This window comes from Phoxinus phoxinus (assembly GCF_949152265.1).
Source record: "Phoxinus phoxinus genome assembly, chromosome: 2".
NCBI classification, from domain to species: Eukaryota; Metazoa; Chordata; class Actinopteri; order Cypriniformes; family Leuciscidae; genus Phoxinus; species Phoxinus phoxinus.
The window spans coordinates 52,528,835-52,548,939 of record NC_136877.1 but is presented as its reverse complement, the minus strand read 5'-3'; the positions used below and the strand labels follow the sequence as shown (position 1 = coordinate 52,548,939).

Genomic DNA, 20,105 nt, shown 5'->3' with positions numbered 1-20,105 from the left:
TCCTTTGGACAAATAAATCGTTCATTCACTTGTAAAAAAACAAAAAGTAGCTTGTCAATGAATATATACATTTTTTGAAGTAAGGTTATTCATCTGTGTGTAACGTGTGTGTGTGTGTGTGTGAGCGCGCGCGCTGTATGCTTAACGTTAAATTAAAAGAGCACATTAATATGAAAACGGTGATTCAACTGACTTGGAATTAACGTTAACTTACCTGTGAATTAAGCGGTTGCGTGACATTCATGTTAATACTAGGCATAAATGGCATTATAAAACCCCAATTTGCCCTCCTGTAGGGCATTCCGTCATGTGAAAACTACGAAATAACCGTCCAGTGAATACTTTTAAGTTAATTAATTTTAAGATAATTTAGTTTACTTCCATTCACATTGAAAAATTGCCACCAAAACCTTTACAAAATCGCTAATCAAGATTACAAGCCTAAAGCCTAAACTTAAGTTAACGTTACAGCTAAAGTCTAAGTTAACAGTTGAGATGCTAACGGACTTTTCCCGAAGACACTAAACCATTTCTATAAAGTAAATATTCAACGGAAGCGTGTTATTTACATGAAAGAATGTGTCAGAAACATTTTTATGTACTATTTGTGTAATTTTGGGGACTAAACTTACCTGAAATTAGCGAAACCAACAGTGAGAGACAGAGTTGCTGCTTGTCGTCAGTTGAGCTCCCCGCCCGTTTCCATGGTAACTCCAGTTCAAATCTGGTTCAAAAGCAACTCGAATGTAGCCTGGCCAGCCAGACTTACATCAAGATGTTTAGTCTGGACACTCTCCATAGACTAGGCTTACTCCGAGAGGCGGGATAAACGGCTGTCTCTCAAAATCCCTCTGCACGCAATAGGATAGCGCTACAACCAATCAGAGCAACGAAGAAGGTGACGTTTTCCCACCAGCGGAGCTAATTGGTATATTAAACTTTTTCCGTATCCAGTCGGCAAAACTCCGAACACATCTTCCTTTTTTAAAAATGATTTAAGTGCCGTTTTTTGCTCTTTTCTTAAAGAGAAACTTAACTCCAAGTCCTCCAGAGTCGCGGCCAAAGCCGATTCGAAAGACTGCTGTTCGACAGCTGCTGCCGCCATTCTTTGTTTACAAGTGCCTATGCCAGCCGTCGCAACTCTGTCGTCATATGTTAAGCCCGCCCCGCATGCTCTATACACGACGTGATTGGCCTGACCCAATCTGGGTTTTTGCTGCTAGAATGTGTATTGAGAGTTGCTAGACTGGCCCTGGCTGCAAAATACATTTTGCTGCCGCTAGGGGCGTCTAGATTTCTAGGCTAACTCGAATGTTCAGTGCGCGCGCAAATTAAAATACGTAGAAGTCACGCAGCATTTACATGAAAGAAGAAATGATGGAGGGAATTATTTGATAATCAGATAAAATATCCTGAAATGTGAGGTTAACATTAAGTGTAGACTAGTGGCCATCACCAAACTGTAAACGGAATAAGAATATGAAGCATTGAGTGTAAAACAATGTTTACAAAGTCATTTATAATAGGTTATAATAGGCTATAATATAATGTAATATAGTCTATAATATTTTATAGCTTTATATAAATGGTTAACGTGGTGTATAAATAAAATTGCTAAACATTTATTAAAAACTAAACATGATAAGGCATGGATATATTTTATGAAATATACACAATATGTACACAATTTACAGATGTAACATGAAGAACAATTTAAAAGGTTTATGTTTAAATGTTTAAAATGTATTTTTTAAATAATATATGTTCAAAATGTATTTCAATATATTTAACAGAGCTTCACATAATGTGAATAGCATATCTATAAATTACAGGAAGGTCTGTCTGTCTGTCTGTCTGTCTGTCTGTCTGTCTGTCTGTCTGTATACTGTTAACCACATATCTCTCGAACCGTTAGTCCAATGGATTTCAAACTTGACAGGTTTCTTACTACGGGCACGAGTAAGTGCAGTGTCAAGTTTGACGTTGTTTGGATTAGAAATGCAAAAGATATCGCTAAATATATCGGCAAAAGAAGGTAATTGTTTAAAAATAAACATTCTGACATAAACACTCTGTCAGCTAAACATTTAGTCAGCTACACTGTTTACTTCTGAATATTGTATTTTATTCACAGCTTTTCTCGGAGTTCACTGTGTAGCCTGCTCCCTGAATCGTGTAGTTAAATTTTCCATATTTATTGTATGTCATTATGTCAGTATCAGTATTTGCTTTCATGCACAAATAAAAATGTCACTGAACTTTTGCTGTGTGATTGTAATGAGCCTAACCCAACCCTAACCCTAACCCTAACCCTAACCCTACCCTAACAGGCACTTTGCCATCAATAACCTATTCGCACACTGTTTGCTCAAGCGTAGCGTTTTCTCTGAGTTTCTGTGTGTAGCCTGCTGCCTGATTCATCACGCTTATTCATTTGTGGATGTTAACTGAATCTGTAAGTCAGCTATGCTGTTTACATCTGAATATTATATGTACTTCTCTGGTGCGCTTAATGTTATCGCTACTGTGTAATAGTAGCTTATGCTATTAACCAACAAAACATATCATATTCAATGCGTTCACAATCTCTTTCACAGGCATCATTTGTAGCCTATTCACAAACTGTTTTTGCTCAAGCGTATAGCGTTTTCTCTAAGTTCACTGTGTAGCCTGCTCCCTCAATCGTATAGTTCAATTTTCCACATTTATTTTATGTAATTATTTCAGGATCAGTATTTGCTTTCTACCATACACAAATAAAGATGTCACCGAACTTTTGCTGTGTAATTGTAACAATGAGCACTCAAACACACCAAAACAACAATTATTAAAAACACACACAAAAATGTATTTTGCAGAGGCATTTTGCACTGGTTAATATACAATTATTTATAGCGCTATAAGTGCTGGTTTATTGGGGTGGTGTTATAAACTACTGTGATGTTTAAAATGTTTATATGGATATATAGTCATACAAATCTAGTGATTGTAAACTAATGTTAAGAAGCACACATTTGTTAAGTGTAGCCTACTTAACATTATGAGAATGTTCAGCAAATAACATGTTCCCAGAACGCTGTATGACAGCCTAAATATAACATTCATAAAATACTAATAACATTATAAGGACGTTCGCAGAACGTTGTTCTAAGAATGTTTTCAATTAACGTTATGAGAACGTTCATCAATCACGAAATAACGTCAAAAAGACGTTCCAAGAACATTGTTCCAAGAACGTTTTATATCAACGTTATGAGAACTTTCATCAATCACAAATAACATCGAAAAGACGTTCCAAGAACGTTGTTCTAAGAACGTTTTCTATCAACGTTATGAGAACTTTCATCAATCACAAATAACGTCAAAAAGACGTTCCAAGAACGTTGTTCTAAGAACGTTTTCTATCAACGTTATGAGAACGTTCATCAATCACAAATAACATCGAAAAGACGTTCCAAGAACGTTGTTCTAAGAACGTTTTCTATCAACGTTATGAGAACTTTCATCAATCACAAATAACGTCAAAAAGACGTTCCAAGAACGTTGTTCTAAGAACGTTTTATATCAACGTTATGAGAACTTTCATCAATCACAAATAACGTCGAAAAGACGTTCCAAGAACGTTGTTCTAAGAACGTTTTATATCAACGTTATGAGAACGTTCATCAATCACGAAATAACGTCAAAAAGACGTTCCAAGAACGTTGTTCCAAGAACGTTTTATATCAACATTATGAGAACTTTCATCAATCACAAATAACGTCAAAAAGGCGTTCCAAGAACGTTGTTCCAAGAACGTTTTCTATCAACGTTATGAGAACTTTCATCAATCACAAATAACGTCAAAAAGACGTTCCAAGAACTTTGGTTTTAGAACGTTTTCTATCAACGTTATGAGAACGTTCATCAATCACGAAATAACGTCAAAAAGACGTTCCAAGAACGTTGTTCCAAGAACGTTTTATATCAACTTTATGAGAACGTTCATCAATCACAGATAACGTCAAAAAGACGTTCCAAGAACTTTGGTTTTAGAACGTTTTATATCAACGTTATGAGAACGTTCATCAATCACGAAATAACGTCAAAAAGATGTTCCAAGAACGTTGTTCCAAGAACGTTTTATATCAACGTTATGAGAACTTTGATCAATCACAAATAACGTCAAAAAGACGTTCCGAGAACTTTGGTTTTAGAATGTTTTCTATCAACGTTATGAAAACGTTCATCAATCACGAAATAACGTCAAAAAGACGTTCCAAGAAAGTTGTTCCAAGAACGTTTTATATCAATGTTATGAGAACGTTCATCAATCACAAATAACGTCAAAAAGACGTTCCAAGAACGTTGTTCCAAGAACGTTTTATATCAACGTTATGAGAACGTTCATCAATCACGAAATAACGTCAAAAAGACGTTCCAAGAACGTTGTTCCAAGAACGTTTTATATCAACGTTATGAGAACGTTCATCAATCACGAAATAACGTCAAAAAGACGTTCCAAGAACGTTGTTCCAAGAACGTTTTATATCAACGTTATGAGAACGTTCATCAATCACAAATAACGTCAAAAAGACGTTCCGAGAACTTTGGTTTTAGAACGTTTTCAATCAACGTTATGAGAACGTTCATCAATCACAAATAACGTCAAAAAGACGTTCCAAGAACGTTGTTCCAAGAACGTTTTATATCAACGTTATGAGAACGTTCATCAATCATGAAATAACGTCAAAAAGACGTTCCAAGAACGTTGTTCCAAGAACGTTTTATATCAACGTTATGAGAACGTTCATCAATCACAAATAACGTCAAAAAGACGTTCCGAGAACTTTGGTTTTAGAACGTTTTATATCAACGTTATGAGAACGTTCATCAATCACAAATAACGTCAAAAAGACGTTCCAAGAACGTTGTTCCAAGAACGTTTTCAATCAACGTTATGAGAACGTTCATCAATCCCAAATAACGTCAAAAAGACGTTCCAAGAACGTTGTTCCAAGAACGTTTTATATCAACGTTATGAGAACTTTGATCAATCACAAATAACGTCAAAAAGACGTTCCGAGAACGTTGTTCTAAGAACGTTTTCTCTCAACGTTATGAGAACGTTAATAACGTTATATGAACGTTCCGAAAACATTATTTTAATAACGTTTTGTACTAACATTTACACAACTTTTAAAGAACGTTAGTGAATGTTCTGGGAACGTTCCCTGTTAGCTGGGCAGCACCAGATCTCAGATCACAGAATTTGTTCCACCCATTTTAAATGATATAAGTGGAAACTGTGTCTGTTCCCCGAATAGTGAGGTCAAGCAATACATTTGCTACAGGATTTAGAAAAAAATCTGATCGTGACTAAACCAGAAAAACCCAACATAAGTGAACAAAAACCATTTCTAAAGCTCGAGCTCCTAAACATTAGAACATTCACACAGTTATTGTAAATATAATGATCACAGATAATATTAATATAGTATGTTCAGATATTCATACAACAAAATACTCTGGGGAAAGCCATGAAAGTTTTGTGAAATGATCAAAAAAGCTGGAGCTGGCTGGAATTTGTATTATTATTAATATTGAAATGCTGGTAGGGAAAGAGTTAAAGGATGGAGAAGCTCTGATGTTCAACAATGGAAAAAGCATGATCACGTATACGCATTGGTGGTTTAGTCTGCAGCTGCTGATTTGACACTTATTTGTTTGTCTGTGTTTTTGAAACCTGTACGTCTGTGTAAACTGATAGAGGCAAAACACACCGACAATCTGTGCTTTAAACAGGTTATATAATGTATTAACGAATTTTAAATAACAAATGATCAATACATGTATTACCCTATTAGCTGTTAATGTTAGTTAATAAAAATTCATTGTTTGCTCATGTTAGTTCACAGTGAAATAACTAATGTTAACAAATACCTTTGATTTTAATAATGTATTAGTAAATGTTGAAACTAATATAAACTAATATTAATAAATGCTGAAGTATTATTGTTCATTCTTAGTTCATGTTACCTAAGGTAGTTGACTAATGTTAACTAATGAACCTTATTGTAAAGTGTTACCGAGAAGGTAAATGTAAATAGTGTTTGCTTGAAGACAGCGAGTGTGACCGAAGGGTGGAGAGACTCGGTTGGTCATGTGATGCGCATTTAAACATCGTCCTCCATAAAAAGTGTATCGCTCTCTCGTTCTTCATCCCTTAAAGAAAGACAGACACCTTTAATCAACCATGAAGAAGCTCTTCAAGTCCCTGTGGATCTTACTGGGTAACGTACAACATACATGCATCTGCTATTTTACACTATATTGTCTGTGGTTTCTGCAATCTTCCCTTTTGTTCAGAATGTTGCTCTGTTAGTTTAGTTTACACTCGTCTCTCTCTACTGGGGATTTATAGCATAAAGTACTGACATTTCTTGCCAAAAAAATCTAAATATTCTAGATTAGTTCTGGTTTCATACGAATGCTTGCCTATGCCTATAAAGAAGCCATTTTTTAACCAGTAATGAAGTATTACAACAATAAAAAATAAAAATAAAGTTTTCTATGTGAATATCTAGTAAAGCGTATTTTACTCCTGTGATCAAAGCTGAATGTTCATCATCATTACTCCAGTCTTCAGTGTCACATGATCCTCCAGAAATCAGTGTAATATGATGATCTGATGCTCAAGAAACATTTATGATCATTATCAGTGTTGAAAACAGTTGTGATGCTTCAGATTTTTGTGGAAACCGTGATTCATTTTATTATTTACTTTGATGAACAGAAAGTTCAAAAGAACAGCATTTATTTGACTGAATCTTTTGTAAAATTATAAATATCTTTACTGTCATTTTGATCAATATAATCCATTAGTGATCAATTAAATAATTAATTTCTTTAAACAAAGTTCAAACGGTATAGATTATGGCTTTGCTTGTGGATCTGGGATAGTTTTTTTCAGTTTATTTTTTAGACATACTTTACCAAACAAATGTTATGTTAAATAGATGCTCATTTGTGTATGTAAATGACGGTCTTTATGTCTGTGTTTGTCAATCATATCTAGTAGAGATTCCTCATCCCACTTTACAGTACAATATTCTGCTGGTTGCATATTATTATTATTACAATTTTTCCATTATCATTAACTATTTTGTTACTGAAATTTTCAAAGTAAATTAAGTACAAATCTGAATGTGATTCAACAAAACCTGGTTCTCTGGATCTTGATTCCAGGGTTTGTATTGATTGAGGAACGGGCAAATGGACAAGAAGGTAAGAACCATTATTTTTTCAAATCTTTGTTCTTTTTTGTCAGTTTGAACAGTCAAATATAGAAATGTAGCTCTGAAATTAAGGCAGTTTGATATCCTTTTTTCACTCTATAATGTGCACACCAAAACCATCAAATGAGAAATGTTGGATGGCTAATAAAAAAAAAAAGGATAATTATTTTGCCCCCTTGATTTTAAATACTTAACCTTAGTTTCGGTCCCTGTGGCACACATGTTACTATGAGTAATAAAGATTAGGTTGGTAAGATGTTTTAAAAATGGGGGTGCTAGAGAACATCACATGGAGTGGATTATCATTTCCTAATTTTGAACATCCCTATAAATATAGATGGATTACAAATTTCTTGCAATTTCCATTGCAAAATTGCCTATCTTTTAATATTATTTACTTATTTAAAGGCACACTGTGTAGTTTTATGTAGTATTAGCTTAAAAACGATGTCTTTATTCATAAATATGTCCTCATTGTTGTAAAATTACCTTTGCCAATGATCTGACTTATCCTCGAAGAATTGCGGTAAGAACGGGTAAGTCCACGGAGGCTTCTATGTCGTACCGCCATTTTTAAAAACTATAATAGCAGAGAGGGACAAAAAGCACTAGCCTACCTCAACGCGTTTCCACAACACGTTTTCGTTCAGAGCCAGAGTCACGTGACTGACAGCAGCAGAAGCGGACGAGGAGATCAGTGAGAGGCGCAAATTTAAAAGGCTGCACTATGCATAATGCAGGATCATACTTATGCCGAGCCACAGGAGATGCTTTTTACAGTCTGTGATTCACAGTAACATTCGTTTGTTCGTTGTGTGTCAAGTTGCAGTTTGTTTGAAATAAAGAAAACTCGATTGAGTGCTATTAGAAGACATGTTGTCAGCTTCTTGGTACATAACGGCTACCATAGATGCAACACGCATTTGAAAAAGCGAGACGCTAGAGAGCACTATTCGTTTGAATGCAAAATACAATTCCACCGCTAGATGGAAGACATTCCTACACTGTGTACCTTTTAAATACATTTTTATTTTTACATATTTTATACATCTCATTTGGTCCATTTGTACAATGTCACCTTGTCCATATTATCACGTTGGGCAAAAATCAGTTTTGACCTCCCTTGCCTGTGCTTAGTGTTGTGGTTAACTGCAAACTTAAATCTAACCGAAGGAGGTTGATTTTATTTTATTTTATTTGTTTTATGCGTGTTGTTGTCTTTGGTCCTGTCCTGTGATTGTACTGTCTATCTGCCTGTAAAACTGAAAATACTACAATAAATATAATTTACAAAAAACCCACAAAAACAAAGAATAAAACGATGGTGATAACTTTCTGGTCTTTGTCCTTGAAACATTTTCCAGAGAACGCAGCACTATGGGGCAAAACTAGCCAGTCATCAGATTTTGGAGATGAGGTATCTACAGAAGCCATTGATGGTGTGTTCACCACCTGTTCCCACACTGACTCAGAGACCGACCCGTGGTGGAGAGTGGATCTACTGAAGGTATACAGCGTGAACAGAGTGACCATCACTAACAGAAACGACCATGCTTCCAGGATAAACGGGGCAGTGATTCGCATCGGGAACTTCCTTGACATTTACAGCAACACCATGTGAGGCTTTCTTTGACTGTTCATTAATGTTGCTGCAGATGAACAGAAACTGATGACAGATTATCTCTCTGTCTATAGATGTGCTGTCATTTCTAGTCTCGCTTCCAGTGCCACGGCCACCTTGTCATGCGGCGGGATGATAGGACGTTATATGGTTGTTCATATTCCTGGAGATCAGAAGATACTTACTCTTTGTGAAGTGGGAGTCTACGGGTATTTGTCAGGTAAGTCATTGTTGTCGAGTATGTCTCAATCTGAAATGCTTAAACCTGATTGGTTAGCCGCAACATGACCGTCGTCAGTAGCAGCACTGTATAGTGATCGCTCATCTGGCGACTCTTTCATATCACGGGCTGCGTCCGAAATCGCATGCTCTCTTGAATAGGTTCCTTATTTTGAATAAGTAATAAAAAAAGTATGTTCTATATACCGGTAGTATGCATGTAATCCGGACGTACTTCATTCACCATGTTGTCTTTGTCATGTGACCTACCAGCGTCCGTTATGTCGCTTCACTGCCATTCATAAATCCTCTCCTGTGGCCTCATGGGATAGTACAGTGTCCATCGTATGCACACTTCAGAATCTCAACAGAAGTTGAAGGTGACCAGACCTGACACATGATAAGAGATCAGAGAGCTCTCCTCCATACAGAATCTGTCCAGATCCTTCAGTTTCCCCAAGTCCACATTGATACACTTTCCTCTTACGTTTTCAACAGGGTTCAGGTCAGGGGACTGGGATGGCCATGGCAGAACCTGCATTCTGCAGAAGTGCTCAGTTACCTATTTGTTTTATGTTTGTCATTATCCATGTGGGAGGTCCAAACAAGTCCCATTATACGATTTGTAACAGAGGCAATCAGGTTTTTTATTTTATTTTATTTTTTTATCTGTTTATTTTTGATTCCATGATGCCATGTATCTGAACAAGATGTCCAGGACCTCCATCAATCAATAAATAAAAAATAGGCCCACAACATTAAAGACCCAGTAGTATATTTAATTGTATAAATGTGGTACTTTTTTTTTTTTATCCCTGTTTGCGCCAAAAAACAGGGGCATCCAACGCCTTTTTTGTTTCATCCAACCATTGAACCCTATATTTAGTAGTGTCTGAATAAAGAGTTGGATATGCTGGAGTTTGTTTTTGGATGAGAGCAGAGGATTTTTTCTTTGAAGTAGCCTACATTATTCTACAGTATTCTACATTATTCATAAGTGGAAAACATTAAAGATAGTTGCCAATTATCCCAGGAGTGGACGTCCCAGCAAATTCAACCCAAGGTCAGACCGTGCAATGCTCAGAGAAATCGCGAAACGCCCAAGAACTACACCTCAGACTCTACAGGCCTACCAACAGACACAGGGTCCAGACAATGTAGGTCAGACGTTGGATTTAGGTTGGAAATAAAAATCAGGCTGACTTCTAAACCAAATGTTTGATTGACATCAAGCTCCAAAATTGGGCAGACATCAAAGTTTGGTTACCATTAATGGTAATAACAGTTGTTAAAACTGACTTCCAGCCACAGCCTTGAATGAAATCAACATTAAAAGATGACATTAAATCTCTTGAGTTCTCAGCAGAGGTTTAAACGACTCCACAAACAGCATTACCAGCTTCACTTATTACTAACCAGACTGACTTTACTTCTGTCAGACATCTACAGAAGCTCTTATTGAGTATTAACAGAGGTTTAGATGTTGATGTTTGGTTAAAAATGTTTAGTTTCAATCGTTGTGATCAGTGTTCGCTTTAGTTTGGCAGTTTGACTCTTGACTTTTTAACCTTAGTTTTCCTTTTTGTTATGGCAAGAACAGCAAGAGAAAATGTGATTAGATGATGTTGGCTACTTGATGATGATACAAATATTATCATCAGTGGTATGATTCACTGATCTTATTCTGAGTCTATTCTTTGATAATATAGATGTGATAATATAGATGTCTTGTTGTTAATTTTACATCTTTTACACAGACTTTGGATGATATAATCAATAAGTAACCAACATCATTTGAACACATTTTCTTGTCCCTTTCTTGCCATAACAAACATAGCAGCCAGAGAAAAATGATTAAATATTAAAAAGTCAAGATTTGAACTGCCCAACTAAAGCAAACACTAAAACTAAACTTTTAAACCTGTTGTGCTGTCACTTAACTTTACAAAACAATAAAAGATACAATGGCACAATAATTCCTTTGAAACATCAAAATGAATAAGTAATGGGCTGTTTTCTTCCCTGGTTTTAAGCCTAGCTCCTGAAATTCTAGTTTTTTATGGGCGTGTTGCATTCAATACTTTGAAGTAAACGCCCACTGCTATGATTGGATAACAGTTTTGCATATTATAATGAGTTTCATGTAATGTGCGAACCGGTGGGCGGGGCTAAACAGGCGGTGTTGAAGTAGGCGTTGATCTTCTTCTGCGGAGGCGGGGTTTAGATACCCTTTGACGTCATAGACGTCACTTTGAAAAATCTGTCGTTCGCTTTGCCTGGTGTCAATAAAAGCTTTTATTGGACTAACAAGGAAGTTTTCAGTTCTGAAACTTAGAGGATATTCGTATAGAATGATGACCTCTTACAGTATATGCCAAAAACTCAAGGACAATTTGATTTCTCAGTTCACCTTTAATCCAGACCGAACTCTCTCCATGTGTTTGCACACACTTCTCTCCTTTCTTCTATCTCCCTCTAGTGTTCAGTCCTTGTAACAACAGTCTATGTAGACAACAAAAACATCTAAAGCTCAGTTTATTCTCATGTATGACAGAAATAAAGTCGATCTGGTTAGGAATAAGTGAGGCTGGTAATGCTGTTTGTGAAGTTGTGTAATCCTCCTCTACTGAGATCTTAAGAGATTTAATTTGCTGCCATGCATTCCCCCCCCTTTTTTAAGCTACAGTTTGACGCATATTCCAACCAAAGTTTGACGTCTGTCTGACGTTGGAGCTTGACATCAAACAAATCTTGGGTTTGGACATCAACCTGATTTTTATTTTTAACCAAAATTTTAAGTCTGACCAACCATTAGTTGGAGTCCAACGTCTTCCTGATGTCACATTTACGTATGTGCCTGTATTAACATTAAACATTTGAAAATTAACATTCACGGCAGTACAATTAGAAAGAGACAGGACAAGCGTGGATTACACCTGTGGTTGGAGAAGACTCGAAGGCTCTTTATAAAAAGGCCTTATTAAAAACTATAAATATATACATGCACGTGTGTGTATTTATACAAAATAATTATACACAATACACACACATTTATAATGTAAACACAAACTTTTATTTTGGATGCGATTTCACAGCCCTAATATACAGTATATATATATATCGCTTTACAAGCCTACACTTGACATTCTGTCCTCCTCACTTCTGAAATGATGGCTAAGCTGATGCCTCTAATTATTGTGAATGTAGCTGTGAAGGACATCGTTAGACACAACGTCATTATTTAATTCCGTTTGGTGGCAAGAAAGGTAATTTAATTGTATCTCACATATTTGCCTTTCTTCTCAGAATTGTGAGCTTATATCTAGCAATTGTAAATTATAAACTCATAATGACAAATTCACGTCTCACAATTCAGACTTTTTTCCACAGAATTCTAAGTTTACATATTGTAGTTTTGACGCTTTTTTCTCAAAATAGAGTTTACATCCCCTCCCAATGACATCCCCCCAATGACAACAATCTTGTTTAAATTGTGCATAAAGATGGGTCACGACAGGTTTATATTAATTTCTCAGGAAATCGGGCAGTAGGAGGAGCCGCTACACAGTCGTCAACATCTGGGAGCTGGTTTGCTGAAAAGGCCATTGACAGTAATCGAGGTCTCCAGCAGTTGTACACGGGATGCTCCTCAACACTTAATGAGACTAACCCGTGGTGGAGGCTGGATCTGCGTGATGTGTACAGAGTTAGTAGAGTGGTCGTCACTAACAGACGAGACTGCTGTGCAGAACGAATAAACAGAGCGGAGATTCGCATCGGAAACTCTTTGGAGAACAACGGCAGTAACAATCCCATGTGAGACTCTTGGAGTTAAAAGAACATGAGAGCTTGAGTACATGAGAAAAATGAACGTGTATGGTCTTTATCTCCTTCTGTTTCTCTCTCTGTCTGTAGATGTGCTGTTATTCCTTCTATTCCAGCTGGCAAGTCCTACAACTACTCATGTGATTGGATGGTGGGACGTTATGTGATTGTTTATATTCCTGGAGATCAGAAGACTCTTACTCTTTGTGAGGTTGAAGTCTATGGGTATTTAGCAGGTAATTCATTGTCGCAGAGCATTACTTTCAATATGTAATATCATGCTATACTTAAAACCTACTTAAAAGGGAGAGTTCATCAAAACCTGCAAATTATCATTCTTCATTCATGCTCATGTCCTTCCAAACCATTATGACAGTATTCATGCTTTAATGGCCTCTTGCATACAGAATAGTCTGACAGATAGGAAGTAAAAAACTTACTTTTTTAAAATCATGTTAAATGCATCATTTCCCAGCACTAATTGAATCACTTTTCATTCCAAATGGTTGTTACTCAAGTTGGAAATGGTTTATGTAAGATAATGTAAAACTATTGATGAAATTTCCTTGCCAGGCTGCTCACATGAAATATATGTCCTTAGAAATACAAACACGCATACATAATAATTTCAATGACTAACCCTTATTAAATATAAAAAACAACATAAAAAACAATCTAATTATAGAAGCTCTAGACAGTGTTAGCTGGTGGCACGCCAGTCTGTTCAGCAGACAGGACTTGTGGTGATTTATATAGGCTAGCACTCATGTTATCTGACCGGACCAGGACTGTCCTGCCCTCAGAGCACCGGCTGGAATTCCCTGAAGGCCAGGAGCACTGCCATCATTTCCAGACAGTTAATGTGCCAGCTCGACATTAGCTCTGTCCAAAAGCCAAAGGCTGGCCTCTTGGTGCAAAATGCGCCCCAACCAATCGTGGAGCCGCCTGTCACGACTACCTTCCTTCTGAAAACCGAGTCCAGTTCCTCGCCTATCTGATACAGATGGGGTGATTTTCAGGGGGCCATGGCTCTGGAGCAGCTGTTGTTCACCCTGAGAATAATACGGCCCTCACGCCACATTCGAGGTGGGATGCGGGCCTTTAGCCAGTGTTTTAGAGGCCGCTTTTGTTATAGTCCCAAGTAGGGACTAAGTAGCCTCTGAAATGTTATTAAGGGGACCTTTCTCCCTGTTTTGAATGCTGGGTATCTTCCGTCCAGTTGATCCTGAACCCCAGACTTTATAGATTGCTGAGATCTGTGCATGCACGGTTCCTCCTTCGATTAGGCTAAAAGCAGGCAATTGTCAAGGTAATTTATTATGTGAACCCCGTTTTGCTTCAGGGGGAGAGCTCTGCATCCACGCATTTCATAAAAGTGCGTGGAGCTAGAGACAGTCCGAATGGTAGGACTGTATATTGGGAAGCGCTTAGCTGGGTAGAAGCAGTGCTTCACCTCGAGTTCCACCTTGGGTTAGGGCTAAGTTGGTGCCGGAGCTGGCTTAGTGTGCTGCTGAGTCAACGACAACTTAGGGGGACTAGAATCAGCTGAAGAACTTGCCTACTTAGTAGGAAGTGGAAGGCTGCTGTGAAATGCTCAGCAAAGCCATGCAGAACCGAATAAGCCAGAGGGAGAGACAGGGAAGTCAAGAAGGGCTGTCTTGTCAGCGTCCTTGATCTTCAAGTTTAAGCTTTGAGCACCACTAAACAGGCCATCATTGTCTTGGTAGGTCACAGAGCGAGGTCGGTTGTGCTGAGCAGCTCCTTGAAATCAGCAGGGTCTGGGTCGGACTTGTCCAAGCGTGGAGGAGTTTGGCTCAGAACAGTTTAAGGTCTGCCATTGTATGGAGAGTGGATCTGCAGGCTGCAGAGTAAGTTTGCGACAGCCTTCTCCAGGGGGAAGCTTTTGGCATGGTGAACAATGCTGAGGGTGGGCGAAGCAGACGAGTGAGTGCAGGCCAAGTAGAGAGTGCGCCACAAATGGTTCATCATGAACAAATGGGGTAGGTTCCAGCTGCAGGAGCCATTCGTCAAAACAGTTGTGGGCAGGCACTTCCAGGGCCACTACCACTCCAAATCAAGTTTATGACCAGTTTAGGTCAGGCCCTTAATATCACCCGGCTCCTTAGGTGGTAGGGGGGCGGAGTACTACATAGAGTCTGACCACACCCATGTATTTAAAGCTGCCAATGTCAATGGCACAGATTTCCCATTGGAAAGCTTAAAATAGACCAAAAACTCACTCCATAACTGGCAGATTTGAAGAAAATTACAATTGTTTGGCAAATAAATTATGAACATTACATAAGCATTACCAAAATATTACCATTTGTAATCTTTATAGTGTATATATACATGTATACTTTTAATATATACTTTAACCCCCCCCATACATTTTTCTAGAAAATCTGGCAGTAAATGGAGTTGCTACACAGTCATCAACATCTGGAGACAGGTTTGCTGAAAAGGCTGTTGATCGAGGTCTCCTGCAGTTTTACACGGGATGCTCCTCAACCACTAGTCAGACTAACCCGTGGTGGAGGCTGGATCTGCGTGATGTGTACAGAGTTAGTAAAGTGGTCGTCACTAACAGACACGACTGCTGTGCAGAGCAAATAAACAGAGCGGAGATTCACATAGGAAACTCTTTGGAGAACAACGGCAACAACAATCCCATGTAAGACTCTTGAGGTTGAAAGATTGTGTGATTTGAGTACAAATGTGAATGTGAATATATGATATACCCTCTCTGTCTGTAGATGTGCTGTTATTCCTGCTATTCCAGCTGGCGAGTCCTACAACTACTCATGTGATGGGATGGAGGGACGTTATGTGAATCTGATGATTCCTGGAGACATGAAGACACTCACTCTCTGTGAGGTGAAGGTCTATGGAGAAGGTACATCAGTCATATTGGTTCAAAATATAAAGTCAGATAATAATAAGGTCTTCATGAATATCGTGATATATTTGTTGACAAGATGCAGTGAGAAGCGCAGATGTTTTGAAAGGGTGGTTGATTATGATTTAACTTTTCTAACTGTAGTTAGTGTGTAATGCTGCTGTTTGATCATAAACAACATCTGCAAAGTTACAATGATCAAAGTTCAAAGCAAAGGAAGATATTTGCTTTTAACCCTCTGGGGTCTGAGGGGTTTTCTGGGTCCTGGAGGTGTTTCTGATACTTGTGACATTTTCTTATTACTTAAGTCTTATTACACTGTATTCAGAACAAACTCTGCTACAATAGTATATCATGTATGTAAAAGTTTGTAGTTTTGAGATAATGATGTTTATGCGTGGTTTGTGAAAACAAAAAATTGTCACTGAAATAAGGTCATAATACCCATACTAATTATTTCTTCACAAGACTTTCATTGTGTCATGTAGCCTAGAAAATTTGCTCTAAAACTATGTGAAAATCATCCTGCATACTCATTCATATAAAACAATATATTGATTTAAAATTTGTAAGGCATGTTTTCTGTAAGAAAGCTTTATGCGAGGATGCGTGAACAACCCATGCATATTGAGTGTTTGAGCCGGCGCGTTTGCCGACCCCAGAGGGTTAAAGAAAAGGACTACAACAAACGGCTGGTAGGGACTACACGAAATTCCTACCGAGTTAGTGACATCACTAACCCTAAAATTTACATTAACCCCGCCCCCAGAAACACTGAGTCCTTGTTGAGAAGAGGAAGAGTTGTTGTAGTCGAGCACATTTGTGAGTCAGCTCAAGCTGTCGCATCCGTCTTTTCACATGCAAGACAGTACGCAACACAAATGCAATAGCATGTCACTCTGTAGGCATCTTACAACAGTTCCCACACGAGCAATTTTATAGATTATCGTGACAATATGCTAATTAAAAATAGTTAACTCCACATCAGCAACATAAATTCATCAACAAACCATTCAGAAATGTCCTGTTGCATTCTACATTTTGTCACTTCTTCTCTCCATCATTGTCTGACTGCAGTTTAAACATAAAAGGCAGAAAAGCTTCTGACATTTTTGTGCTTGTCTGTGTGCGGTAATCGGAGCTGCTAACACACAGGAGCTGTTGAAGCTCCTCCCCCTGTGCCGGGAGCAGCAGCTCATTAGCATTTAAAGGGACACACAAAAACTACGTGTTTTTACTGACCTTCAAAAAGGGACAATTTTAACATACTGTAAAAAAAATATCTGTGGGGTATTTTGAGCTAAACCTACACACACACACACACACACACACACACACACACACACACACACACACACACACACACACACACACACACACACACACACACACACACACACACACACACACACACACACACACACACACACACACACACTGGGGACATCAGAGATTTATTTTACATATCGTCACCTTCCTAAAATAGTTGCCTAAGTCATTGGAAAATGAAAAGGACTTTAATATACACAAACTCAAGTAAATGTATGACTGTGTTTGTTTAGGTCCCTGTTTAAAAAGGTCATTTGTAAGAATGCAGTTTAACTCCAGCAAGGATTTGACTGACCCTTCAATGAGAGAACATGTTCTGAAACAGGTGAGAGAAAGAAACACATTCAACCTTCACGATACTGTAAAATACAAGGTGCTCTCAACTGGTTTTCCACAAAAAAACGTTGTTGTCTTGAAGTTGAGAGACATTTGAAGTGAAAAGCAATGAAACCCCTACAATGTCTTTGTGGACATTTTAAGTCAAATCACCTTTATTTATTTAGTGCTTTATACAATACAGATTTTTTTCAAAGTTTACAGTGATAGCAGGGAAATATTGATTCAATAATGCGAACAGAGTCTCGGCTGTACAGCAGCTCTACAAGAAAATAGTGTCATTGTTCAGCTGGAATCTGTTCAGTGTTGATTCAGATCCATTGTAAAGATCATCAATTATTAAATTATTTCATTTAATATATAAAGCAGTTCTACAGAAAACAGCAATGTCGTCATCCAGCTCAGTTCAGTTCTCATTCAATAGTCAAACAGTCAAATCAATGATATTGTTGAATATTAAGGATTATTACTTAATAATCAACAATTAAGAATATCAAGGGTTGTTGCGATTTATTTTGCTTTTGTTTTTATTTTATTTTTGGTGAGATTTACCTGTTTATAAAATGAATGATACATTTATTTGTATTAATCATTGTAGATTTATTTAATTTTGTATATTTATACTACTACAGAAACAAAATTTTACTAATAACTTTATAATGCTCCCGAATTGCTTTATCTGTAATATGACAATGTTTCAATCAGGATTTGCTTGCACAGTAATATCAAAAAGCATCTTTTAGACAAGAAGATATGAGTTTATCATCATATTTAGCTAAATCAGTTTAGTATGAATGTTATTTTCAGCTGGGATCTGCTCTCGCTGATAGAGGACTCACAGATGTGAAACTGCGATGGTCTCAAACTCCTAAACCGGTGATCCAGAAGGTGAACGATGCTAAACGTGAGTCTTATAATGACTTATAAAATAATCTGCACAAATATGAATTAGAATTAAATTGTAAATTGAGATGTAATAAGCAAATATGTTTTGTTTACAGGTCGTTGTCGTAAAGAAAATTAATACTCTGGAAATCAACACTTTCTTCAATGCTCTAAATTCACATTAATTTATACACATTTACAATCAATCTGATTCTAAATACATTGGCGGAAATGTCTTCATAATTATGTGTTTACAGTGTAAAGACTCTCCTGCTTGCTCTCCTGTTACTGTTCTTCACATCTTTAAAGACTATAAAACACCTTGTCAAATTGTCAACAAATATATATAGTAATACATATAATGAAAATAATTAAATTAATGTCAAATTTATATTCACACAACCCAGAAGTGTAACTAAAATTTGTGCAGTTTTCTGTATATTCACGTTATTTTTATTGTAATATTGTACACTGAATTGTTTTATTTATAGCTATTACATCTCCAGCCATTTCATGTTGTACCTTTTTGAGCTGTAAGGTGACCAGAATCAGACTGGCGCGTTTTTTATTCGCAACTTTTAATCCGTTATTATTAATATTTATGGTCTGACTGGAGGCGCTGCATTTTATATGCTTTAAACCTCTCGTGAGTCATTCTCAGGTTAATTGTCTTTGAACAATGGCAATGTTTCTCAAAGTTTTTTATTGTGGGACATTTTCCATCGTTTCTCAATACTTTTAAAACTTTTTTTGAAGTCGCGCATCTTTGGGTTCAGCGGCCGATCGATTAGGATTAACTATCACTGATCATGTTTCATTCTCTCAATCTGTATGTTGTGCATTGAAATTTTCCAGCAGAGGGTGCCGTTCACCTTTCTGTGTAGATCTGGAGGAACATTGCAGAAATGTGAAGGTCAGGGGAGGACACATAGTGTTTAAGTTTGCCTCATCCGCTGTTTCTCTGTCTTTTCTGATTCTATTTTTACTCTCAACTCAAGAATGATTGCCCCTTTGCAGGTAACGTGCATGTTAATGTTATGAAATTATCAAAATATTGAAATTGTCAACATTAGTTATTCAGCAGTGTAGAGCCAAATTTTGAATAACAAGGTTGTCATGACCTTGTGTGACTATGTCCACCGATGATAATTTAATTGTTTGCCATAGATTGGTTTATCATAATTTAACTTTCATGTGTTCATGAGCTAAAAATGTGTGCAATAATTAATGTTTTCCCCAGGGGTCAATAAAGTTTAAAAAAATGTAATGGCCAGTTACAATTATTTTTCTTCACTTTTCAAATGCAATTCTGCTTATTCACACTGGTCCTTTTAAAGACATCGCCATCAGACTGACTGTTCTTCAGTATCTGCTCTGTCTGAAGAACAGAACTGACTTTTATAACTCAATCATGGTAAGTATACTCTCTTGTACAATATCTATATTGGTAATTCCCTTTAGTTACTTATGCTATGAACTCACTTTATCTTCAACCCAGGATCATTAAGCCCTAAATGGTTTAGCTCCTGTGTATTTAAGAGATCTTCTATCGCCATATAATCCATCGCGCTCTTTAAGATCGCTAAATTCGAGGCTTCTGGTCGTACCTAGGATATCTAAGTCCACTAAAGGAGGGAGGGCGTTTTCACATCTAGCTCCTAAACTCTGGAATAGCCTTCCTGATACTGTCCGAGGCTCAGACTCGCTCTCCCAG

At 37.2% G+C, this 20,105-nt stretch overlaps 1 protein-coding gene across 1 annotated transcript; it reads left to right on the top strand.

The window, feature by feature from the left end:
• Positions 1–6,235: 6,235 nt before the first annotated feature.
• On the top strand, positions 6,236–19,649 carry LOC306988112 (uncharacterized protein; the record flags this gene model as incomplete). Its single annotated transcript, XM_079592868.1, has 11 exons — positions 6,236–6,272; positions 7,228–7,266; positions 8,642–8,894; positions 8,973–9,118; positions 12,654–12,933; positions 13,033–13,178; positions 15,343–15,616; positions 15,699–15,838; positions 17,404–17,495; positions 18,314–18,410; positions 18,508–19,649. 11 exons carry the CDS (start codon positions 6,236–6,238, stop codon positions 18,528–18,530), a joined length of 1,527 nt encoding a protein of 508 aa, XP_079448994.1. The 3' UTR covers positions 18,531–19,649.
• Positions 19,650–20,105: the final 456 nt, after the last annotated feature.